The sequence below is a fragment of the Micropterus salmoides genome, unplaced genomic scaffold (genome assembly GCF_014851395.1).
Source record: "Micropterus salmoides isolate LMB-PRFRI ecotype aquatic unplaced genomic scaffold, ASM1485139v1 Ms_hic_scaffold_21, whole genome shotgun sequence".
NCBI lineage: Eukaryota > Metazoa > Chordata > Actinopteri > Centrarchiformes > Centrarchidae > Micropterus > Micropterus salmoides.
Genome location: NW_024041262.1, coordinates 28,670,864 through 28,696,948, shown reverse-complemented (window position 1 = coordinate 28,696,948; position 26,085 = coordinate 28,670,864). Strand labels below are relative to the sequence as shown.

The 26,085-nt window shown below is 46.5% G+C and overlaps 3 protein-coding genes across 3 annotated transcripts; 1 reads left to right on the top strand and 2 right to left on the bottom strand.

Moving 5' to 3' along the window:
* Nucleotides 1–6: 6 nt before the first annotated feature.
* Nucleotides 7–14,158, bottom strand: LOC119916285 (NAD(P)H pyrophosphatase NUDT13, mitochondrial-like). Its single transcript, XM_038736250.1, is given in 11 exon segments — nucleotides 7–1,046; nucleotides 1,049–1,061; nucleotides 1,214–1,368; nucleotides 1,458–1,569; nucleotides 4,813–4,938; nucleotides 5,043–5,149; nucleotides 5,285–5,392; nucleotides 6,848–6,990; nucleotides 7,062–7,188; nucleotides 12,966–13,046; nucleotides 14,038–14,158. Coding segments are annotated over 9 exon segments (1,026 nt in total). The 5' UTR covers nucleotides 7,145–7,188; nucleotides 12,966–13,046; nucleotides 14,038–14,158; the 3' UTR covers nucleotides 7–867.
* LOC119916286 (ribonuclease P protein subunit p30-like) lies at nucleotides 13,199–18,267 on the top strand. The gene is made up of 12 exons (XM_038736251.1): nucleotides 13,199–13,524; nucleotides 14,067–14,125; nucleotides 14,824–14,880; nucleotides 14,948–15,013; nucleotides 16,482–16,550; nucleotides 16,852–16,941; nucleotides 17,030–17,146; nucleotides 17,231–17,260; nucleotides 17,340–17,377; nucleotides 17,569–17,648; nucleotides 17,922–18,014; nucleotides 18,116–18,267. Exons 1-12 carry the CDS (start codon nucleotides 13,443–13,445, stop codon nucleotides 18,169–18,171), a joined length of 837 nt encoding a protein of 278 aa, XP_038592179.1. The 5' UTR covers nucleotides 13,199–13,442; the 3' UTR covers nucleotides 18,172–18,267.
* A 1-nt stretch (nucleotide 18,268) lies between these two features.
* si:ch211-221j21.3 lies at nucleotides 18,269–25,647 on the bottom strand. Its single transcript, XM_038736252.1, has 5 exons — nucleotides 25,398–25,647; nucleotides 25,259–25,367; nucleotides 19,721–19,816; nucleotides 19,530–19,592; nucleotides 18,269–19,427 (listed from the first exon to the last, which is right to left on the bottom strand). The coding sequence occupies exons 2-5, from the start codon at nucleotides 25,325–25,327 to the stop codon at nucleotides 19,398–19,400; spliced, it is 258 nt and encodes an 85-aa protein (XP_038592180.1). The 5' UTR covers nucleotides 25,328–25,367; nucleotides 25,398–25,647; the 3' UTR covers nucleotides 18,269–19,397.
* Nucleotides 25,648–26,085: the final 438 nt, after the last annotated feature.

Sequence of the window (26,085 nt, the reverse complement as noted above, 5' to 3'; positions counted from 1 at the left end):
TGTAACTTGTTAATAAAGGTCAAACTGATGAAGCTATAAAAACCCGACTCGCCCCACAGACTCAAAACCTGGCAGAGTTTGAAGCGAAGCTTCAGCAGGTGGTGGACAGGTAGTTCAGGTGAGACCGTCCGGAGGTCAGTGACACTGCTGAGCCGTCGACTGTCCTCTGGTCTGTTTGTCATGTAGCGCTCCCCGCTGTTAAAAAGTGGCCTCTCCACCTGTAAAATGTACCGCAGTTATTTTCACGTCTGGTGTTCAGACAAGCATTCTACGTTGAAGCTGAACGCACCTGCGGCGTTAAAGCAGCAGGTGCGTTCAGCATCATCAGCCAGTACAGCGAGGATGCAGGTAACCTTTGGTGACAACAGAACCAGCGCTGCAGCCTCCACGTGGCGTGCAGTTATTGTGACATCAAACACGGGTCAACCGGTCTGATATGATCAGGTGCGGATCTGTCTACCTGCGGCAAGGGGTGTCCTTCAGGAGGGCGAGCTGCGTGGTGAAGGCAACAGTCTGTGAATACCTGAAGTGCAGGGATGCATTGTGGGAAATGCACCGCCAAAGTGGGTTTGAGCAACAGGAGTGTTCTGATGGCGGCTAGATTTTCCAGTTACGGCGGTTCTAGTGTTAAACTCAATGTGTTTCCTGTCTGAGTTCAGATCTGACTGGGTGGAGGAGGAGGAGCTGTGTCCCTGCTGCAGCTCCACCTGCTGAACGGACCAATAATAACTCACTTCCTGTTGTGAGAACACCTGGCGGCGCCTCGGTCTGAAGGTGAAGGTCTCTACGTTTCCTCCTTCTGGGTGTTTGGACGTCACATAAACTTCAGTCCTGACAACCTGTTAACGTCCTCGGCGTGTTTGGACGTTACTCTCCCACCCGGTTGCGTCGCTGGTGGTCCATCCACTCGATGATGAGGCGGTTGGCGATGGCGTGTTTGGGAGGAAGCCAGAGGACGGGGGGCTCACCTCTCCTGGGCGGAGTCTTGACCTGCAGGGCGGTGGAGATCTCCTCCAGACTGAACCAGCGAGCGTCCTCCAGCTCCTATGGTCCACGTTTACCTGGACGACAAACAGCACCCCAGGTCACATGACACAGCGCAGGTAGTTCACCTCAGGGCTCTGCTGGGTCCTTTACATGGTTCCCATTTAGGTTAATGTTCATTTCAAGACTAAAACCACTAAACACTTGATCGAGAAGTGTCAGGGCTCACCTGAGTGTGGGCGGGGCTAACAGAGGCATGGCAGCCCAGCATGAAGGAGCTGTGAGGAAAAGGCCAGTGCTGCGAGGAGCTGTAGGAGACGCTGTGGACCTCCAGACCCACCTCCTCCGCCACCTCCCGGCTCAGAGTCTCCTCCAGAGTCTCACCTGCAGCAACCACAGAGAGACCGTAAACAGGTTGGTTCAGTAGAAACACTGTAGACAGGAAACCAGGTGAACAGACAGGTGGGACTGACCTATGTCACAGAAACCGGCCAGAGCGCTGTACATCCCTCGAGGGAAGGACGACTGTCGCCCTAACAAACACCGTTTCCCATCAGAGACCAGGACGATGACCACGGGAGACATCTGGTGAAAGACCAGGAGAAACCAGTCAGCTAAGGACAGAAACTCCCAAGACCTAAAGTCCATCATCTAAAAGGCCCAGCAGAGGATATAGTGCCTGTTCCGGCTCTGGTTTGGATCGGCCACCCAACAGGAATACATTTCTTCTAAACATATTGTCTTTTTCTAGTATCAAGGTCAAGGTGTCTTTATTAGTACCCGAGGGTAAAATTTTTGTGCAGACAGGAGACTTTCGGCAATCCATACATAAAAACATCAAAACAAACAATAAGCATAGAACATTATAAAATATCAAAGCCTAAAACTTCTAAAAGGAACATGGCAGTGTGCCTCTACACCACCACCTCCTAACCCCCTAACCCCCACCCTCCTTACCCGCCCGCCCCCCCCTGGCTAAAACACATAAGGTGCTATACATAACAAAGAGTGTCATCTACTGCTAATTTTATTCATTAATTCTATGGCAGCGGGAACAAAAGTATTCCTGTATCGTTTGGTTCTACACCTAGTGGCAGCAAACCGACATCCAGAGGGGAGCTGAAACTCAGCATGTAAAGGGTGGGAACAGTCTCCAATAATGAAACTCGCCTTATGCTGTAACTGACTGGAATAAAGACCTACAAGGTTGAGTTGAGATTCACCTATGATCTTACTAGCCCACCTAACAATTTGGTTCAAAGAATTTTTGTTCTTCAAAGACAAATTTCCAAACCAAGATACAAGGGAGAAACGACAAGACCGATTCAACAAAAGCATGGTAGAAAAGGATCATCATAGATTTATCAATATGAAATCTGGACAACTTTCTGAGGCAAAACAGACGCTGGTGACCCTTTTTACATACAGACTCACAATTTTTTTCGAAAGTCAATTTAGAGTCTATGACAGTCCCAAGATATTTGCAGCTTTCTACACAATCCACCGCCTGGTCTTGATGACCGTAGAGTAATAATTAGAAGCACTGTTTCTAAAATCTATGATCATGTCTTTGTTTTTCTATATTAACTCCAAATAGGATTTGTAACACCAGGAGACAAACTCTTCAATAATAGGACCGTGACCAGATTCACCATCATTTAACAGACTCACAATAACTGTGTCATCAGCATATTTCAGTATCGTTCTGTTTGTATACATGCTTTGGCACATGTTAGTGTACAAAATATAAAATAAGGGTGAAAGAACACAGCCCTGTGGTGAGCCAGTTGATGTACACAGTAAATTTGACAAAATGCCATTTACTCTCACCCTCTGTGTTCTGTTTATCAAAAAATCCAATATCCAACCCACCAAATTCTTGCTGAGGCTAAAATGCTCTATTAGTCTTTTGGCTAAAATGTGAGGTTGGATAGTGTTAAAAGCTGAGGAAAAATCAACAAACAACAGTCTGGCATGCGTCTTTCTCCCTTCTAAGTGGAGTAGAGTAATTGTAGCATCCTCAACTCCTCTATGTGCCCTATAAGCAAACTGCATAGGATCTAGGGCTTGCTCAGTTTGCCTCACAATCTCCATCTTCACAAGCTTTTCAAAGGATTTCATTACAAGCGAAGTGAGGGCAACTGGCCTGAGGTCATTTAAAACCTTGGGACTATTGCTTTTAGGAACCGGGATAATAATAGCCTGCTTCCACAGTTTAGGTACATGTTGTAGATATAAAGACATATTAAAAATATCATGGAAGATAGAACTTAGTTGTCCTGCACAGTGTTTCAGTAGTTTGACGCAAATATTGTCTGGACCAGGACTCCTATTTAACTTCTGTAAAAAAAATGATTTTTCAACTGCTCCCTGGTCCAGGATGAGGTGATGATTGTCTTTAAATTTACATCTCAATTCATCAACTTCATCTTTAAAATCAAACTGATCAAATCTCAAATAAAAATTATTAAGAGCATTGGCAAGCTCGCTATTTGAACTGAAACCATCTATGACAATATTAGCTCGATTCACACTTTGCTGTATACCGACAATAGTTTTCAACCCGGACCATGCTGAAGCAATATTCTTCTCAGCCAGTTTATTCTCTATTTTACATTTATACCTTTGTTTAGCCTTTAGAATTTCCACTTTAACCTCCTTTTTTGCTACTTTTCTTTCTAATGTCCCTCCTTGATTGTAAGACAGCATCTTCTTCTGTAAGCTAGACTTAACTGCTTTAGACATCCATGGTTTAGTATTTGGGTAAACCTTAATCTTTTTGGTGGTAATAATCATATTCTCACAAAAAGTAACATAAGAGCAGACCACATCAGTGAGTTCATCAATGTCCTTACAAGAGTCTTTAAACATCTCCCAATCTGAATTTTTTCTCTTTTAAGCACAGATTTATATGTAGGAAGCAGTAGTACACAATTGTGGTCAGCAGAACCTAGAGCAGGCAAGGGTACTGATTTATATGCTCCCTTAACAGTCCCATAACAAAGGTCCAATGGCTTGTTCTGCCTGGTTGAACAAGTAACATACTGAAAAAAATTTGTTAAAGACTTAAAAACCACATGATTAAAATCTCCAAGAATAAAATTGGCTGCTTCAGGTGAGATGTTCTGAAGTTTTTGCACCATATCACATAAAATACTAGATGCCGAACCATGATTTGCTTTAGGATGAATGTACACAGTTGTATCTTCAACCAAGTCCAGTTGCCCTTGACCTCAACCTTCTTTGGATAACTATGACCTGGATGACTGAGAATATTCACATACATCAAACAGGAATACACTACAATCGACAGTCTGGACTCAACCTGCCCTCCAGTCAGGACTCAACCTGCCCTCCAGTCTGGACTCAACCTGCCCTCCAGTCTGGACTCAACCTGCCCTCCAGTCAGGACTCAACCTGCCCTCCAGTCAGGACTCAACCTGCCCTCCAGTCTGGACTCAACCTGCCCTCCAGTCTGGACTCAACCTGCCCTCCAGTCAGGACTCAACCTGCCCTCCAGTCAGGACTCAACCTGCCCTCCAGTCTGGACTCAACCTGCCCTCCAGTCTGGACTCAACCTGCCCTCCAGTCTGGACTCAACCTGCCCTCCAGTCTGGACTCAACCTGCCCTCCAGTCAGGACTCAACCTGCCCTCCAGTCTGGACTTGGATGTTCAGAGTCAGGAAACATAACTGCAGACCCGTCACAACTGGACACAACCTGTTCCAGCTCCTCCCGTCTGGGAGGCGCTGCACGTGTTCACAGAGCTTCAACGATAAATTCTGATTGGAGGTGGTTTAGATCTGGATTAGACCTGGTTCTGGTTACCTTGGGGTAGTAGACAATGCCGGAGCTGCTGCAGACCCTCTGACTTCCTGCCTGGTTGCGGTGGGTCGGCCGGCCCGTGGCGCTGCAGAAGCCGTTGGTCTGATGCCAGCGCAGCAGAGCCTGACCCTGCAGTACACAAAAGGGGATGATGATCTAAAGAGGCCGCTTCATCATCATCATCATCATCATTAGGGCTGACCCATAATGGAAAAATATCTAGGTGCGATCACCTTGGCCACTAGAGGCGCCTCTGCTCCCGTCAAGAGAAAGAAAGCTTTCCTCAGATCAATAAAGTTTCCTTCACAAGCTTCCTCTACTGCTGCCTGATTCAGCTCTCCTACAGAACCAAACCAGAACCAGAACACCAGAACCGGTCAGTCTGGACTGATGCATTCAGGGCCTCTCTACACAGTACAGAGTTCATAGTCTTTTCAATGTAACACAGAGTATTATGTGTTTAATGTGTTCTTACCGACATCCAGACAGAACTGAGCCTGGTTCTGGTCAGAGCAGCCTATCAGAGCAGACTCCTTCAGCAGGATTCTGTCTGCACCGAGTCTCTCCAGGATCGCCTGCACGTCTGGAACACACAAAGCACAGAACTCACATGTGCACCAGGAAGGTTTCAATGAGGAGCACATTTGTGATTATCCTCCTGGGGTTCTCTGACCTGTACCTGTGGTTCTGTACCTGTGGTTCTGAGGTTCTGTACCTGGGGTTCTGTACCTGGGGATTTCTGACTTGTACCTAGCATTCTGTACCTGGGCTTCTGAAGTTCTGTACATTGGGTTCTCTGACCTATATCTGTGGTTCGGTACCTGCGGTTCTGAGGTCCTGTACCTTGGGCTCTCTGACCTGTACCTCTGTTTCTGTACCAGTGGTTCTGAGGTTCTGTACCTGGGGCTCTCTGACCTGTACCTCTGTTTCTGTACCTGCGGTTCTGAGGTCCTGTACCTGGGGCTCTCTGACCTGTACCTCTGTTTCTGTACCTGCGGTTCTGAGGTCCTGTACCTGGGGCTCTCTGACCTGTACCTCTGTTCTGTACCAGTGGTTCTGAGGTTCTGTACCTGGGGCTCTCTGACCTGTACCTCTGTTTCTGTACCTGCGGTTCTGAGGTCCTGTACCTGGGGCTCTCTGACCTGTACCTCTGTTTCTGTACCTGCGGTTCTGAGGTCCTGTACCTGGGGCTCTCTGACCTGTACCTCTGTTTCTGTACCAGTGGTTCTGAGGTTCTGTACCTGGGGCTCTCTGACCTGTACCTCTGTTTCTGTACCAGTGGTTCTGAGGTTCTGTACCTGGGGCTCTCTGACCTGTACCTCTGTTTCTGTACCTGCGGTTCTGAGGTCCTGTACCTGGGGCTCTCTGACCTGTACCTCTGTTTCTGTACCTGCGGTTCTGAGGTCCTGTACCTGGGGCTCTCTGACCTGTACCTCTGTTTCTGTACCAGTGGTTCTGAGGTTCTGTACCTGGGGCTCTCTGACCTGTACCTCTGTTTCTGTACCAGTGGTTCTGAGGTTCTGTACCTGGGGCTCTCTGACCTGTACCTCTGTTTCTGTACCAGTGGTTCTGAGGTTCTGTACCTGGGGCTCTCTGACCTGTACCTCTGTTTCTGTACCTGCGGTTCTGAGGTCCTGTACCTGGGGCTCTCTGACCTGTACCTCTGTTTCTGTACCTGCGGTTCTGAGGTCCTGTACCTGGGGCTCTCTGACCTGTACCTCTGTTTCTGTACCAGTGGTTCCGAGGTTCTGTACCTGGGGCTCTCTGACCTGTACCTCTGTTTCTGTACCAGTGGTTCTGAGGTTCTGTACCTGGGGCTCTCTGACCTGTACCTCTGTTTCTGTACCAGTGGTTCTGAGGTTCTGTACCTTGGGCTCTCTGACCTGTACCTCTGTTTCTGTACCAGTGGTTCTGAGGTTCTGTACCTGGGCTCTCTGACCTGTACCTCTGTTTCTGTACCAGTGGTTCTGAGGTTCTGTACCTGGGGCTCTCTGACCTGTACCTCTGTTTCTGTACCAGTGGTTCTGAGCTTCTGTACCTGTGAAGTTCAGTGCTGCTGGTCTGAAGGTTCCCTGCTCGGTGCGTTGCAGCAGAGGCGACAGGCGGTGGAACAGGAAAATGCGACTGCTCTGCAGCGCTGCAGCACACGCCTCATCATCCTGCTTCAGCCTGTTCACGTACCTGAAAGGACGGGTCAATCAGTCAATCAATCAATCGGTGTATCAATCCATCGGGTCTCTGAGTTACTGAACCTGATCTTGGAGACGAAGCCTGAGCAGCAGCGGGTCGGCGGAGATGTTAAGGCAGAGAGGAGGATCTTCAGAGATCTCAACATGGCTCTCTGAATCAACGGTCCGAACCGGTCTGCACTGGACTGGACTAAAAGTAAACAGAAACGTTCACTTCATATCTTTGGATTTTATGTTAGCACATCACAGTCAGAACATTTTAAAAGGTCAAATTCTGAGAAATGAAGACAACCATTAGCTTAGCTAAAGGCTGGAAGTTATTATTATTGTCTCCACACTGCCCTGGGCTGCGTTTCCCAAAAGCATGGTTGCTAACTACGGTAGCAACTTCCTTGGTTGGAACTATGCAGCTGAGACGAAACTGTTTCCCAAAACCCTCGTTCGAACTATGAAGGTATCTAAGTTGGTAACTCACATGGTGCGAACCATTGTTAAGCCACACAGGTGTTCCCCAAAACCGACGAACGTTCGCACCAACTGTTGTTAAGTTGCATAGTTCGAACTACAGCTGCTGACCTGTGGTTAGAAGCTTAGTTCACACGATAGCAGAAGATGCAGCGTTAGGAGGTGGATGTAATGTGTTTTCAGCAGGGAATGTTAGAAAATCCTGCTGTACAAACATATTTAAGGTGAAGATATTTTTAAATGTAGTTGTAAAAGTACTTTAAATGTATTTCTCGGGTAATTCATTCATTCATTCAAACCTTTATTTAACCAGGATAAAAAACTCCTTGAGATTAAAAATCTCTTTTACAAGAGTGTCCTGGCAAGTGGCAGCAGCGTGGTTACAAACAGATACAGAGACACTTACAGGTAAATATAGACACACTTTCACTCATCATATTCAAACAAGAATGACATCATAAAACAACAAAAAACTGGGTCCTAAATCAATTTAAAAACAGTGGCAGACAGACTGCCTTTCTGCAAGGTCCTTTAAAAAGCCTTTAAAAGAATAAAGTGAGACCAACTCCTTCAACTGTAGTTCATTCTGAAGCTGATTCCATGCAGATGGTGCTGCAAAATTAAAATCCTTTTTGCCAAAGTCGGTGCAGGCTTTAGGGACAGTCAATAAAAACAGATCCTGTGAGCGCAGGTGATATGTCCCTGCAGGCCTCAGGAGGATGTAAGTGTTCAGATAAGGAGGAAGAAGTCCTAATACTGCCTTATAAATAAAAAGATGCCAATGCATCCAACGCATTGTGGAGTGGAGAGGGAGAACCACCCGACCCGAGAATACAGCAAACAGTGATGAGTGAGAGATTTTAAGTTTGTGATGAATCTCAAGGCTCCATGAAACACGGTGTCCAAAGCATGAAGACACTGGGAGGTTGAATGCATGTAAAAAATATATCACCTTATATATCATATATCATCTGGACCTGATGGTTTTTGTGGATCTAGAACTTTCCAGGCCTTCCTTACTTCTGGTACAGTTACAGTCTTGAAATGAAATGGTTGAGCTGACAGTGACTGATAAACAGGACATACAGTGGGAGAGTTGGAAATTGGATTATGTAATGTTTCATAAAGGGAGCTAGCAGCAATGAAGTGCTTATTAAAACTATTGAGAATTTCATTTTTGTCAATGATTTTTTTGTCATCAGCAACAATACAAGACGTAACTTCTGTATCTGTTTTTGCTTCAGTTAATAATTTGATTGTTTTCCAGATCTTGAGAGGGTTATTTAAATTTTTGGATGTTTCAGAAAGGAAATAGGCAGATTTGGCATTACGGATTTTTACAGTGCATAAATTACGTAAACGCCGAAATTTCAACCATTTTTGTGTTCCTTACAGATGCTATAAGACAATGATCACTTCTATCATTTGCAAAAACAGAGGCACAGGAGTATTTGTGAGGGGCATTTGTAAGAATAAGATCAATTAGGGATGATTTTTCTGGATGTTGTAGGTTTGGTCTGGTGGGGCTATTCACAATCTGAAAGAGATTAAAAGAATCACAAAATGATTTAAAATGATTGAGACATTGGCAAAAGCCAGTTCCAATTAAGATCTCCTAAAAAGACGATTTCATTATAATTTAGACTTGTTAAAAACTCCCTCAGAGAAGAAAGGGTCATGGGTGGGGTTGCATTTATTCTGTAGACCGTCTCCAAACAGCAGGTGTTTTTCTCACAGATGACCCATCTCTTCACAATACCTTCATTTAATATTAGTCACCCAGTACAAAGGTTAAAGGATAAAATGGAGAATGTAAATACAAGACTTTTAATATTACCATAATGTATGCATTTCCAGACCTCTGAGGAAGATGGCTGTTCTCTAGTCTTCATTACAAACATAAATATCAAAAGGGACAGCATAAAATCCATGAAAGTACTGTAATGAATAAATCCCTGAGAGCTTTCGTTGCCTTTATAACAAAGATAAGTCGAGAGCTCAAAAGAGAACATGCGTAAGCTCAGACACTTCTCGCACTGAGCTGTTCTCAAGACCTAGATGCAGCCAACGGATTCATAACAGTGTTAAAGTGTTGACATGAAGCTACTTGCAGATTAAACCTATTTTACTAAATATCTTGTAATCGCTAATAGGTCTTCATTTTTTCTTCTAAGTTACAGACAGTTATGGTAGGTTAAATATTATTTATATTGTTGTTTTCATTAATACTATTGTTGATTTTCTTGTTATTGTCGGTACGACTATGATATAAAAAGCCTAAAAAATAAGTTACTATAATAATGTCAATCACAGCTGACACATTTAGGCAGAATATGACGACGTTTTGTGAGTTTCCTGCTGTGAGAGTCACACAAACACACCTGGAAACATGTTGGTTCAAACCACGGTGGCACCGACAAGGCTTCAGATGTTTGTTAGTTTAGCGATGCATCGTACCAGCATAGTTCATACGGAGGAAACTTTTTGCTGCTCGCACAGTCTAACAGTTCTTTGCATGTCAGACTGACACAGTGATGGAAAAACAACGCCTCTCTCCCTCCTTCTTTCTCCCTTTAGCTTTTTGGCTAACAGCTGACTTGAACAACATAAGGTCCAGATCTGGACATGAACTGTCCCTGACCTGCAGTGCAGTCGTGCAAACACGTCAAGGACACAAAACAAGTGGCGTTCAGGTCACGCAGTAACGCAGCGTGAACTGGTTTAGTAACTGTAATATTGCTGTTTTAGAACTAGTAATCCCTTCCTCTACTAGTTGCTGAGGAAAGTAATAATGTTAAAGTTCCAGCAACACGTTACTGCTCAGGACTGATCCATCATCAGGACCGTGTCCCTCAGCGACTACATGAAGAAATAAATGATGGCGTCTGGGCCGTCCACAGTGTTACTACTCTACAGATACACCTGGGACCCTAAAACGCAGCAACACACCGGAGCAGCTGGTCTTTAACCTTCTTCTTCCCGCCCAGTTCATCAGCTTTAAGGGCTGAGCTACGTTCACAGATCAACATGTGTCCGACTCACAGGACTGTTCGCAGCGATGCTCCAAAGTACCTGTGCGACTACTTAACCAGAATTATGGATCCATGGTGGCACCACAGAGGGAAATCAACTGATCTGGTTCCCTTCAGGTTCAGGAGACACTCTAGTTTTCAGCTGCCATCGTGTGACACAGAAATAAGATGACTGAACGTCTGTGTCTAACTTCTGTGAAGTGTCTGTAGGCTCCATAGGTGTCATTTACACCGGGGACACTGGGGACACGGGTCGCTGGAGACACTGGGGACACTGCGAAACTGGGGACACTGGGAAGACTGGGGACGCTGGGAAGACTGGGACGCTGGGAAGACTGGGAAGACTGGGGACGCTGGGAAGACTGGGGACGCTGGGAAGACTGGGGACGCTGGGGACATCACCACTTTTTTAAAGCATAATTTGTTAAAAAATGTTTTGAAATGCAGCTTGCAGTTAAAGAACAAATGAAAATGCCTTTAAAGGTTTATTTGAAAACAGGCAGTGCAATTAAAATATAGAAGAAACAAATGTGCATCGTCCAAAAAAAGGAAGTTAAGCTGCTGATTATAAAATGAGCCAAAACGTGCAGCAGGAACTTTAACAGCTTCTTGTCACAGTTTCTGTCCGGCCCGGTTTCCCGTCCTCTGCCTGAAGTCTAAATCATGACTCAGCAGAGACGACGTTACAGGAGAAACAGATCTGAGAGCTGCTCTCGTTTACATTCTGATTTATAGATTTTGAAATCTAAAGTGCTGAATTCTGTGTTTCCTTTTACATAAATAAAAACATTTCCACCCTACATTGAATGTGTGGAAGTGTTTAAAGATCTAAATCCCCCCCGCTCATGTCTCGGCACTGAGGAGATCTTTAACACGCTGCTTTAAGGATCTGTTCGTCTCGTGAACCTGATATCGTGACGTGTCTCTTCACAGCCCTGTGGCCCTTGGTATTCAATTCAGTTTTATTTATATAGCGCCAAATCGCAACAACAGCTGTCCTCTGTACGGATAAAATCATTTTCATTATTGTTATTTAGCCAACAGCATGTAGCCAGTCAGCAGCATGGCTGTGCAGTTAGTCAGCTCTAAACAGGCACTAATGAAGGACTACAATCTCTAACGCCGCTTCTTTTCTAATGAACTTTGACCCAGATCAACATGACGTCACGGTCCTCCATTGGCCCATCGTAGGTTTTGGGTTTTACTGGCCCCCGGTCTACAGGCTGCAGCCAGACCCTTATAGTAAAGCGGCCTCGCGAGATCAGTCAAGAGAAGAGACAACAATGTGGATCAGAAACCCTGCACTCCAGACGCCTTTTGTTTTCCGTTCACGACCCTGACAAACTAGTTTTAGATGAACACATGAATCTCCAGGTCTCACTTCCTGTCCTTCCACCAGAACCTCAGAGTCCGGCTGCAGCAGATACCGAGCCACCGGCGGGACACCAGACAGTCAATAACCTTCTGCTGAATCACATGATGACATCACATCACAGCGTCCGGGTCCACAATCAGTACCGCAGTCATGCCTCCACTTCTATACAACTGTCCAGCCAGCCCTCGCGCTGTTTTGCGATGCGTGTTTATTCTAACCATTACAGTAACATCGTGTCGCAGCACATTTCAAATAAAAGTGATACACACACAACACATATTTAAGTGTAGGCCTATATGAAAATATGGTAATAGATTAATTAAAATAAATCATATATAGGCTACATAAATAGCCTACATACATACATCCATCTTGACCACGTTTGAGCACCAAGAGTAATCGATGTAAAAGTCTTGCACTGATAGCTTTAATTTGGCCTATGGGCTGCGTCTTGCCGTCCACTGCTGTATGTGAATCAAATGTGAGACCACATTTTGAACAAAAAGCGCAGGTTGGCTTCACATCGGCCCCTGTGAAAGGGCACTAAACTAGAGTTGTTAAAAGTTGAAACAGGAAGTTTCCTTTTTACGTCAATTTAAATCTCGGCAAATAGTGAAAATATTAGACATTTTCAAGGGCTGTAACTTGAAAAACCTACATCAGATAGCTCTGATATTGACAGAGGGCCTCCCTGAGGTGGTCTGCCGTCACTGTGAAGTGAAATGAGTCAGTGGAAACAGAAGGTTTTCTTTTTACATGAGTTTGAATCTTGGCTGAATGTAGTAAGCTTTCTGTGAGAATGTAATATTTTCTTTAGATACTTGTGGTGTCTTAAGCATTTAATTATTTATTCAATCGTTTCTGCCACATCAACTGCATTATGTTCAGTAGAAGTTCACTTTTATTTTGAAATGTGCTGCGACACGATGTTACTGTAATGGTTAGAATAAACACGCATCGGAAAACAGCGCGAGGCAGGCAGAAGGGGACGGCCCGTTCAGTACTGCGTGTTTTAACGTGTACTTTATATACTGCGTGTTTTAACGTGTACTTTATAGACTCCGTACATACTGTGTGTGTGTGTGCGCGTGATACCTGCGGCTGCTTTTCTTCCTCACACGGAGTCTGGAGTTCTTCTTCTTCGCTGTTATTCTGCAGCAGATGGATTTCTGCCCCCTGCAGGAAACAACAGAAAAGAAGAGTCGCCGATGATCAGTGTTTTCTTAATAAACCTTTTTATTGGCTGCTATTTGAGGTGTTTCCACAGTAATGACAGTGTCAGCATTAAAACACGGACCTTTGTTTAATAAGAATTCGCATCCAGAATAAAAAGATGTCACTACAATAACTCCTGACACGTGACATTAACCAGAGCAGAGTTAACGTGTTATAGAAGAACATTTCCACGCTTCAGAGCAACAAGCAGCTTTGTTGTTCAACACTTTGATTTAAAGACAGGATATCCAGGTTTTCACTTCCCAGCCGCCTACAGCCGCTTATCAGGAAGGACTGCAGTTCCCAGCAGGCCGTTCGGCTCCACGCGTGTCGGGCAGCAGCAGCAGCAGCAGCAACATGTCTGTGTTTATGGATCTAAACCTGCGCTACACGGCAGATAAGAGCCGCCTGCAGAGTCTGGTTCAGACGGCGGCGCACCGTGAGTCTCTCGGTCCAATTCTAAAAACGTGGCTTTAGCAGCGGAGGTTCGGCTGCTGCGGAGCCGCGACGCTAACTCAGCTAGCATCGGGACTTAGCTCGGAGCTTGAAGGATGTGGTGATCTGTTGTTCACTTAATTCTTTAAGCAGCTGATTAAACAGAATGAATAACAGCTGGTTAATTACCATGTAGCAGATTTATTAATGTGTACTTTAGTTATGAGGGTCCAAATGGTCTGAGAGGCGGAGACAACGAACCCGCACACCAGACTCAGTTCAAAAGTCTCTGTATTTAAAGTTTCCTTGTTTTTTGGTATAAATAGAATTAAAATTAAAAACATAATTCAAAGAAATAAGAGCCAGTGGGAGACACTGACGAAACAACAAACAGCAGTTTAATGACATAAAGCTGAAATGTATTTGAGAATATTAAAACATGGAAATAGTTAAATAAGGAATGAGTGTGTTGGTGCAGCTCAAAGTGAAATGACCCGCGGTGATCAGTGGTTGTGACCTGTAGTTTCCTGTGTCCTCCTCCTGCAGTCGGCTTCTCCACAGTCGCCATCAACTACGTGTTCGACCCAACAGCCAAAGAGAAACAGGTGAGTGTGCGCACCTGCTGCGCTGCGTTCAGGAACACGCCGGAAAACAGTTCAGACACAAATGGCAGAAACCACAACGCCTCAGAGCTGCAGCCGGTATCTGACGCTGAGGATGAGAGCGATTGAAGGACACTGATCCGGATAAATGTTACCGAATAAACCTAAATTGGATTAAAAATTATTTCCCTCCCCTCCTCCACCCCAGCGGGAAAACAACTTGCAGCTGGCCTTCCTATCTTCTGCGCACTGGTTTATCTCTCCTCAAGGACAAGGCCAATGAACTGAACTTTTGTTAACAACATAGTCAGTCTGAAGCCTCATACTTCACAAACACTGACTCATTATCTTACTCACACCATACACCCTCCCCCCACCCCCTCGAAATGACTGAAACTGCCCTCTTTATTTCTCTTCCTCACGTCACCTCAAAAATCCCACCATGTGACCGCATGTAATGTGTGTTGTCTTGTGTATTATTATGTATTGTATGTTGTTAAGTCATGGATACTATGTTGCTGTCTGCATTAATTCTTTTCTGGAAAGCGAGTGGCGGCGCTGAATATAGCTGCGGCCCGGAGGCTTGCTCCAATAGAAACAAATTTCACTGTGTACTTGTGCATGTGTGACAATAAAGCTACATATGAACCTATGATAATCGATGCTTTTATTGTGTAACTCTGTTGACTTCCTGTCTGCAGGAGGTTCCCGCCCCGACGCCGATCAACGAGCTGATCCATCAGCTTCCTGTCGTACAGGTAGATGAGGGAGGGGGGGAGGGGCTGTTAGTCTTGTTGTTGTGTTAACATCTGTCTGTCCTGACAGGGTCGCTCCCGACCAATCAGAGTGCTCAACAGGCTGACCGTTGTGATGTCAGACCCCAGTCACTTTGTAAGTCTCAGTTTATTGATGTCCAATCAGATTATTCTCTCCATAAACACGCACAGAGAGACGCACAGAGAGAGAGACACAGAGAGACACAGTATCACAGAGAGAGAGACACACAGAGAGACACAGCAAAACAGAGAGAGACACACAATAACGCAGAGAGAGAGACACAGAGAGACACAGTAACACAGAGAGAGACACAGTAACACAGAGAGAGACACACAATAACGCAGAGAGAGAGACACAGAGAGACACAGTATCACAGAGAGAGAGACACACAGAGAGACACAGCAAAACAGAGAGAGACACACAATAACGCAGAGAGAGAGACACAGAGAGACACAGTAACACAGAGAGAGAGACACACAATAACACAGAGAGAGACACACAATAACGCAGAGAGAGAGACACAGAGAGAGACAGTAACACAGAGAGAGAGACACACAATAACGCAGAGAGAGAGACACAGAGAGACACAGTAACACAGAGAGAGACACAGTAACACAGAGAGAGAGACACACAGAGACAGTAACACAGAGAGAGAGACACAATAACGCAGAGAGAGAGACACAGAGAGACACAGTAACACAGAGAGAGAGACACACAGTAACACAGAGAGAGACACAGTAACACAGAGAGAGAGACACAGAGAGACAGTAACACAGAGAGAGACACACAGTAACACAGAGAGAGAGACACAGAGAGACACAGTAACACAGAGAGAGACACAGAGAGACACAGTAACACAGAGAGAGACACACAATAACACAGAGAGAGACAGAGAGAGACACTAACACAGAGAGAGACACAGAGAGACACAGTAACACAGAGAGAGAGACACACAATAACACAGAGAGAGAGACACAGAGAGACAGTAACAGAGAGAGAGACACACAGAGAGACACAGCAACACAGAGAAACACAGAGAGACACAGTAACACAGAGAGACAGAGACACACACAGACACAGAGAGAGGAGAGAGAGACACAGAGACACAAAGAGAGACACAGAGACAGAGAGAGACATAGTAACACACAGGAGAGAGACACAGACACAGAGAGACACAGTAACACAGAGAGACAGTAACAGAGAGAGACAGACACACAGAGAGAGACACAGTAACACAAGGGTGTGTAACATACAAAGTACACGTGAACAGACATGTTAAAATACATTTTCTGCTGACTGACTGTGTGTCTGTGTCCCCTGTCTCTCTCTGCGTATCTCTGTCTCTCTGTCTCTGTCTCTCTGTCTCTGTGTGTCTCTCTCTCTGTCTCTCTGCGTGTCTCTCTGTGTGTGTCTGTCTCTCTGCGTGTCTCTGTCTCTCTGTGTGTCCCCTGTCTCTCTCTCTCTGTCTCTCTGCGTATCTCTGTCTCTGTCTCTCTGCGTGTCTCTGTGTGTCTGTCTCTCTGCATGTCTCTGTCTCTCTGTGTGTCTCTGTCTCTCTCTGTCTTTCTGCGTGTGCGTTCAGAGGAACACTCCGGAGCTTCAGGCCTTCGACCTCCTCGCCGTCCAGCCGACCACAGAGAAACTCTTCCACGTGAGTTCACACCAAACATCACATTTACTCAAGTACAAGCTTCAGATACTGTTTCTTTACTTGAGTACTGCCACATTATACTACTTCATACTACATACATGTATCCAAGCTACACATTTTACACACTAAATAAACAATAATCCAGTATATTATAAATACACGTATGTGTACTTTTACTGATAATAAGTACATTTTAAATGCAGGACTTAAACAGAGTATTTGTTTTAGATACTTCTACTGAAGGACCTGAAAACGTCTTACAGTGTATTGTGTTTGTACTCTGTGTGTACTGTGCGTGCAGACTGCCTGTATGGTGTATGACGCTGACATCATCTGCGTCTCGGTGACGGAGAAGCTTCCCTTCTTCTTCAAGAGGGCGCCGGTTAACGGGGTGAGAGCCGTCATCCTACGAGTACGTACGACGTGTTCGAGTGCGTGACTGTGGTACATTAGCCTCTCCTGTGTGTGTGTGTGTTCAGGCGATAGACAGGGGCGTGGCGTTTGAGGTCTCGTACTCTGCGGCCATCAGAGACGCCACGATGCGGCGCTACACCATCGCTAACGCCGTGTCTCTGATGGAGACCTGTAAAGGGAAGGTTGGTCCTTTTTGTCCCAGCAGACTTCCTGTAGCTGTGGTGATGTTGGGGGCGGAGCCTGAAGTCTCTGTGTTTGTCTTTCAGAACGTGATCCTGTCCAGCGCAGCGGAACAGGTCTGTGATCAGTCCGCCCATCAGGTATCAGCAGCTCACCTGTAACCATCAATAACTGTCCCTGTGTCCCCCCCCCCAGCCTCTGGAGCTCAGAGGGCCCCACGACATCACCAACCTGTATCCTTTCCCAACACCTCGGGCCCCTCAAGGCCCCGTGGTCAAAGAGCAAGGACCCAGACTGACAACCACGCTGCTTTCCAACAGAAGCTCTGCTCCTGGATCTGAGGACTGTTCACTTAATCAGAGTCTGAGATTACTGAAAGAGTTTAGAGCGTGTGTCCCGTTGTTCTCCTGATCCGGGTCCTCAGAGGGTCGCTATTCGGTCTGTCAGACGGAGACGCTAAAGAAGCAGTTTCCTCCACCTGTCGATCTGTCGTACTACATGCAGGTAAATACTGAGTACTACCTGAAGTACTACAGCTGTGTATGACGTCTGCTGTCCGAGCAGCCTGAGGCCACGACGGGACCTGCTCAGGTGTAACCTGGTGATCGGGTCCGGTTGGGGAGTCGGGTGTCGGTTCAGTTACCTGGGTTCGGGGCACCACCTGTTTCGCTATGTTTTGTCGGCCCTGAACTCGCCCTGAACTCCCGACACCTGACTCGGTCACCCTGACCACAGACACACCTGAGCAGGTAAGTTCACACCTCTGTTTGTTGACAGAAACCAGGAAGACGGCCAGCGGCATCATTTCCACCATGAAGAACCGCAGGGATTGGTCCTGCCAGCTGGAGGCGGAGCCTGCATCTGAGCGCTGTAGGTTCCCGTGTTCTCGCTACACGCTGTCTTTAACGCTGTGACCAACACGTGCTGTCTCTCTGATTCCAGGTGTGCTTTCTTCTGCTTTACCTGAACAGGTGATGCTCCGACAGCCAAGAGAGCCAGACCTCACCTGGCTGTGATTGACAGCTGAGGAGGGCGGGGCTTCAGGAGTTCCTCTTTAATTTGATTTCACCTTCTGACTTTTGTTCCGACTGAAGAAGCTCAATAAAGTTTCAAACACAAAGTTCATCAGTCAAAGCTTTTATTTTGAAATCAGTCTGCGTACAAATGCTGCGCTCTGATTGGCCAGCACCAAAGCAGGAAATGATGTCATCAAAAATAGATTCTTAAGAAGTTTACATCCAGTCAGATTAATTAAAAACTGCTTCAAAATATAAAATCTGCCTCATAAAAATATAAAACTACAAACCGGAAGACGAATTTATTTCCCTTTTCATTCCTTTCATCATAAAAGCCCTTTAGAGTTTTTAGGGGAGGAAACATTCAGGAACCCGACAAGCGTGGCGAGCGCCGATGGAGCCATCTGCTGTTAAAGAGCGTAGGCCAGAAAGGAAATCACAATAAAAAACTTCACATTTATCAATAAATACAGGATCAACGTGGGATCCTTCAGTTTAAAGGCAGCGAACGTTAACGTGGTTTAAACTTTTCTTCCTGCTCCCAACAGACGGTAGATCCACAGATCCGAGGCAGAACGTCCACAACAAATACACTCAAATCTTTTTCAGTCCCTTTTCAACAAAATTCATTTCTTAGTAGAAAAATTAAGTGCTGATTCGTTCGTGATTCAAATGAATCAAACCTTTTATTAAAAACTTGTTACTGAAAAAATTAGATTGCGATAAATATCACTGTTATATTTCCCAGCCCAAGTGAACGCCTCACGAGGTCACAGCTGAGTCACTGATTAGTAGTTCTGTTATTAAACTGACTGCACCGCTGCCTTCAGGTGGGACGGGGTGTGAACCAATCAGACGGCAGGTAGGAAGTTGTGAGGGGCGGAGCTAACATTGACGCGGTGAACGGGTTGCTGGGAGATCAGTATATAGTGGCCGGTGATTTAAGCTTCAGCTGAAGAAGAAAGCTCAGACGTCGCGGGGTCCTTTAACGCACCAACGAAGTCCATGTTGAGGTCATGTGATGGCAACTAAACCATCTCCATGGCAACTGTACAAACAGCTGAGGAAGGCCGTGAGGCGCGGCTGAAAGGTCGGGAAGCACAAACGTTGGGAGTGAATCGAGACGCTGACGGATGTAATGATCGGACACGCAAGCACCTGATTGGACTTCATTGGATGGAAATGAGAAGCTGCCGGGGGCCCCTCCCCCCCGTCCTCCTCCTGTGGGGGTGCTGGATCACAGGCCCATGATGTGGTTGATGTGACCCTGCAGGAAGAACAGGAGGATGAGGTCAGGCTGGGTCAGGGTCTACATGACGCTCAACATTACTACAGCAGGTAGTTGCCGTGGTCACCCCCCCCCACTCACCGGCTCTCCTGCCAGACACCTGGGACAGCAGAGCAGAGCCGCTCTGGGTCGGACCGCAGCAACCTGCACCAACACACGTTAACAGGTTACCAAGGCAACAGCTTTACACCCACACACCTGAAACTCGGAGCGACTGTGTCGAGGTCTGAAAGGACCGGCGACGGGACCGACATCGGGACCGGGACCCTCACCTGTTGCTCTGGTTGATGATCGGACACAGGGACACTGTGGGATGTTTCCATTGGACACTCGTCCGACCGGAGCTCCGCCTCCAAACACAGACGCTTCTGAAAACAAACATCATCATCATCATAGTGACCAGAGGGCTGTCTCTCCTTCATCCCTGTCCCCCAACCACGCCTGTCCAACATGCCTGTCCACCAACCACGCCTGTCCCCCAACCACGCCTGTCCAACATGCCTGTCCCCCAACCACACCTGTCCCCAAACAAGCCTGTTCCCCAACCACACCTGTCCCCGACCACGCCTGTCCAACATGCCTGTCCCCCAACCACACCTGTCCCCAAACAAGCCTGTTCCCCAACCACACCTGTCCCCGACCACGCCTGTCCAACATGCCTGTCCCCCAACCACACCTGTCCCCAAACACGCCTGTCCCCCAACCACGCCTGTCCAACATGCCTGTCCCCCAACCACGCCTGTCCCCCAACCACGCCTGTCCAACATGCCTGTCCCCCAACCACGCCTGTCCCCCAACCACGCCTGTCCAACATGCCTGTCCCCCAACCACGCCTGTCCCCGACCACGCCTGTCCCCCAACCACGCCTGTCCAACATGCCTGTCCCCCAACCACGCCTGTCCCCGACCACGCCTGTCCCCCAACCACGCCTGTCCAACATGCCTGTCCCCCAACCACGCCTGTCCCCCGACCACGCCTGTCCAACATGCCTGTCCCCCAACCACGCCTGTCCCCGACCACGCCTGTCCCCCAACCACGCCTGTCCAACATGCCTGTCCCCCAACCACGCCTGTCCCCCGACCACGCCTGTCCAACATGCCTGTCCCCCAACCACGCCTGTCCCCCAACCACGCCTGTCCCCGACCAAGCCTGTCCCCGACCAAGCCTGTCCCCGACCAAGCCTGTCCCCCGACCACGCCTGTCCCCAAACACGCCTGTCCAACACGCCTGTCCCCCACCACATTAACGGCCACCCAGCTGGTTCTGTTTGTGCGCTGCAGGGAGGATCAATGAAACGCATGTTTTATTATTCGTTATTTATTTACTTTTATTGTTGGGCTTTTATCTGTGATAAGATTATCTTTTATGGTGACACTCGGATCAAAGGTGGAAAGTACACCTGCCACCGCCAGAAGAAAAACAACATTACTGCTATTAAATTTACTGAAGACAGTAAATTTTTTTGCTCATTAATGATTGAGCTTAAATCTGCTCGCTGTCTCCAGGAAGTCTGGCGTCCTGACAGCAGCCCATAGAAACTACACGGCTGTTCTGTCCAACCTGAACTGATTTTGTGGCCCTAACCCCAGTGGGAAGCTTTATTTATTCATTAGCAGTCTATACTGTATACTGAACTTACGATGAACACACTAAAATGAATCGCACCTTAACCACAGAGGTGAAATGTACGAACACGGCTGTATTTGTGAAAACGGTTAAATTGTTGGATCTCAACGAATAAACAGTTTAAATATCTGCACATGAAGTGTTTAAACCTTCACATTATACTCTGTTTAATGTTCTGACATTTCCACTGGGTTCTCCTTCAGGTGGAGGGGTAGTACCTAATCCACCGGGTTTCAGGTGCTGTAATAAACAGCTGATCAGAGTGAAGGACCCCCGTCACCTTCATCACCCTCATCACCTCCATCACACTCACTCACACTCATCACCTTCATCACCCTCATCACCTCCATCACACTCACTCACACTCATCATCTTCATCACACTCATCACCTTCATCACACTCACTCACCTTCATCACCCTCATCACCTTCATCACACTCACTCACCTTCATCACACTCATCACCTTCATCACACTCACTCACCTTCATCACCCTCATCACCTTCATCACCCTCATCACCTCCATCACACTCACTCACACTCATCATCTTCATCACACTCATCACCTTCATCACACTCACTCACCTTCATCACCCTCATCACACTCACTCACCTTCATCACACTCACTCACACTCATTACCTTCATCACCTTCATCACACTCACTCACCCTCATCACCCTCATCACCTTCATCACACTCACTCACCTTCATCACCCTCATCACCTTCATCACACTCACTCACACTCATCATCTTCATCACACTCATCACCTTCATCACACTCACTCACACTCATCACCTTCATCACACTCATCACCTTCATCACACTCATCACCCTCATCACACTCACTCACACTCATTACCTTCATCACCTTCATCACACTCATCACACTCACTCACACTCATCACCTTCATCACACTCACTCACCTTCATCACCCTCATCACCTTCATCACACTCACTCACACTCATCATCTTCATCACACTCATCACCTTCATCACACTCACTCACACTCATTACCTTCATCACACTCACTCACCTTCATCACCCTCATCACCTCCATCACACTCACTCACACTCATCTTCATCACACTCATCACCTTCATCACTCTCATCACCTCCATCACACTCACTCCACTCATCATCTTCATCACACTCATCACCTTCATCACACTCACTCACCTTCATCACCCTCATCACCTTCATCACACTCACTCACCTTCATCACACTCATCACCTTCATCACACTCACTCACCTTCATCACCCTCATCACCTCCATCACACTCACTCACACTCATCATCTTCATCACACTCATCACCTTCATCACACTCACTCACCTTCATCACCCTCATCACCTTCATCACACTCACTCACCTTCATCACACTCACTCACCTTCATCACCCTCATCACCTTCATCACCTTCATCACACTCACTCACACTCATCATCTTCATCACACTCATCACCTTCATCACACTCACTCACCTTCATCACCTCCATCACACTCACTCACCTTCATCACCCTCATCACCTCCATCACACTCACTCACACTCATCATCTTCATCACACTCATCACCTTCATCACTCTCATCACCTCCATCACACTCACTCACACTCATCATCTTCATCACACTCATCACCTTCATCACACTCACTCACCTTCATCACCCTCATCACCTTCATCACACTCACTCACCTTCATCACACTCATCACCTTCATCACACTCACTCACCTTCATCACCCTCATCACCTCCATCACACTCACTCACACTCATCATCTTCATCACACTCATCACCTTCATCACACTCATCACCTTCATCACCCTCATCACCTTCATCACACTCACTCACACTCATCATCTTCATCACACTCATCACCTTCATCACACTCACTCACCTTCATCACCTCCATCACACTCATCACCTTCATCACACTCATCACCCTCATCACACTCACTCACACTCATTACCTTCATCACCTTCATCACACTCATCACACTCACTCACACTCATCACCTTCATCACACTCACTCACCTTCATCACCCTCATCACCTTCATCACACTCACTCACACTCATCATCTTCATCACACTCATCACCTTCATCACACTCACTCACCTTCATCACCTCCATCACACTCACTCACCTTCATCACCCTCATCACCTCCATCACACTCACTCACACTCATCATCTTCATCACACTCATCACCTTCATCACTCTCATCACCTCCATCACACTCACTCACACTCATCATCTTCATCACACTCATCACCTTCATCACACTCACTCACCTTCATCACCCTCATCACCTTCATCACACTCACTCACCTTCATCACACTCATCACCTTCATCACACTCACTCACCTTCATCACCCTCATCACCTCCATCACACTCACTCACACTCATCATCTTCATCACACTCATCACCTTCATCACACTCACTCACCTTCATCACCCTCATCACCTTCATCACACTCACTCACCTTCATCACACTCACTCACCTTCATCACCCTCATCACCTTCATCACCTTCATCACACTCACTCACACTCATCATCTTCATCACACTCATCACCTTCATCACACTCACTCACCTTCATCACCTCCATCACACTCACTCACCTTCATCACCCTCATCACCTCCATCACACTCACTCACACTCATCATCTTCATCACACTCATCACCTTCATCACTCTCATCACCTCCATCACACTCACTCACACTCATCATCTTCATCACACTCATCACCTTCATCACACTCACTCACCTTCATCACCCTCATCACCTTCATCACACTCACTCACCTTCATCACACTCATCACCTTCATCACACTCACTCACCTTCATCACCCTCATCACCTCCATCACACTCACTCACACTCATCATCTTCATCACACTCATCACCTTCATCACACTCATCACCTTCATCACCCTCATCACCTTCATCACACTCACTCACACTCATCATCTTCATCACACTCATCACCTTCATCACACTCACTCACCTTCATCACCTCCATCACACTCATCACCTTCATCACACTCATCACCCTCATCACACTCACTCACACTCATTACCTTCATCACCTTCATCACACTCATCACACTCACTCACACTCATCACCTTCATCACACTCACTCACCTTCATCACCCTCATCACCTTCATCACACTCACTCACACTCATCATCTTCATCACACTCATCACCTTCATCACACTCACTCACCTTCATCACCTCCATCACACTCACTCACCTTCATCACCCTCATCACCTCCATCACACTCACTCACACTCATCATCTTCATCACACTCATCACCTTCATCACCCTCATCACCTCCATCACACTCACTCACACTCATCATCTTCATCACACTCATCACCTTCATCACACTCACTCACCTTCATCACCCTCATCACCTTCATCACACTCACTCACCTTCATCACACTCATCACCTTCATCACACTCACTCACCTTCATCACCCTCATCACCTTCATCACACTCACTCACACTCATCATCTTCATCACACTCATCACCTTCATCACACTCACTCACCTTCATCACCCTCATCACCTTCATCACACTCACTCACCTTCATCACACTCACTCACCTTCATCACCCTCATCACCTTCATCACCTTCATCACACTCACTCACACTCATCATCTTCATCACACTCATCACCTTCATCACACTCACTCACCTTCATCACCTCCATCACACTCACTCACCTTCATCACCCTCATCACCTCCATCACACTCACTCACACTCATCATCTTCATCACACTCATCACCTTCATCACCCTCATCACCTCCATCACACTCACTCACACTCATCATCTTCATCACACTCATCACCTTCATCACACTCACTCACCTTCATCACCCTCATCACCTTCATCACACTCACTCACCTTCATCACACTCATCACCTTCATCACACTCACTCACCTTCATCACCCTCATCACCTTCATCACACTCACTCACACTCATCACCTTCATCACACTCATCACCTTCATCACACTCACTCACCTTCATCACCCTCATCACCTTCATCACACTCACTCACCTTCATCACACTCACTCACCTTCATCACCCTCATCACCTTCATCACACTCACTCACACTCATCACCTTCATCACACTCATTCACACACGCGCGCGCTCACCGGTATGCAGCTCCACGGCTCCACTTCCGTTTCCAAACTTCTCTTCTTCAGCAGGTTAGCGCACTGCATGCTAACAGCTAACGGAGCTGACGGCTCCTGGGACCGGGACCACTTGAGTCCAGTTAGCCTGGAAGCTAACCGCCGGCAGACCTAGCCTGTTAGCCCGTTAGCCCGTTAGCCTGTTAGCATTAGCGGAGAGGAGTTAAACTGTTCAAACTGAGACCGGAAGTTGTCTGTTTCCCGCTCACGGTGAATTAATCCACGAGTTTGAGCGTTAACCGGCGACTTTCTGTTAACTGCTGCCCGCTAACTGTTGTTGTTGTTGTTGTTGTTGACCGACCTTCTGTTGACCGGCAACTTCAGGTTTACAGCAACTACATCAACACTTCCGGTTTCACACAGCCCGGGCCCTTCACATTAAAAGCACCATCGTTTCTGCTTTGATTTCACATTATAACATTTATTTTATTTATCAGTTTATTGATTTATACAGTATGGTCCACATTTAGTTCTTTACATAACGCTTTTCATTTAACATTTACAACTAAAACAATTTTATTTATTTATTTTATTTTACCAGGAAGTCTCATTGAGATCAAAAATCTCTATTACAAGAGAGACCTGGCCAAGGTAGCGGCTTTTTATATACAGTCTGTGGGTAGCAGCCATACATAAACACAACATATGAAAATGCTACATACATACATGTATAACCTAAAGAAAGTTTGTAGTTCCTTCATGCTACACACAGAACTTACAACATACAGTTAAATGTATATTAAAATATGGTAACATATAAATATACAGTTACAGAACATTCTGCAGTG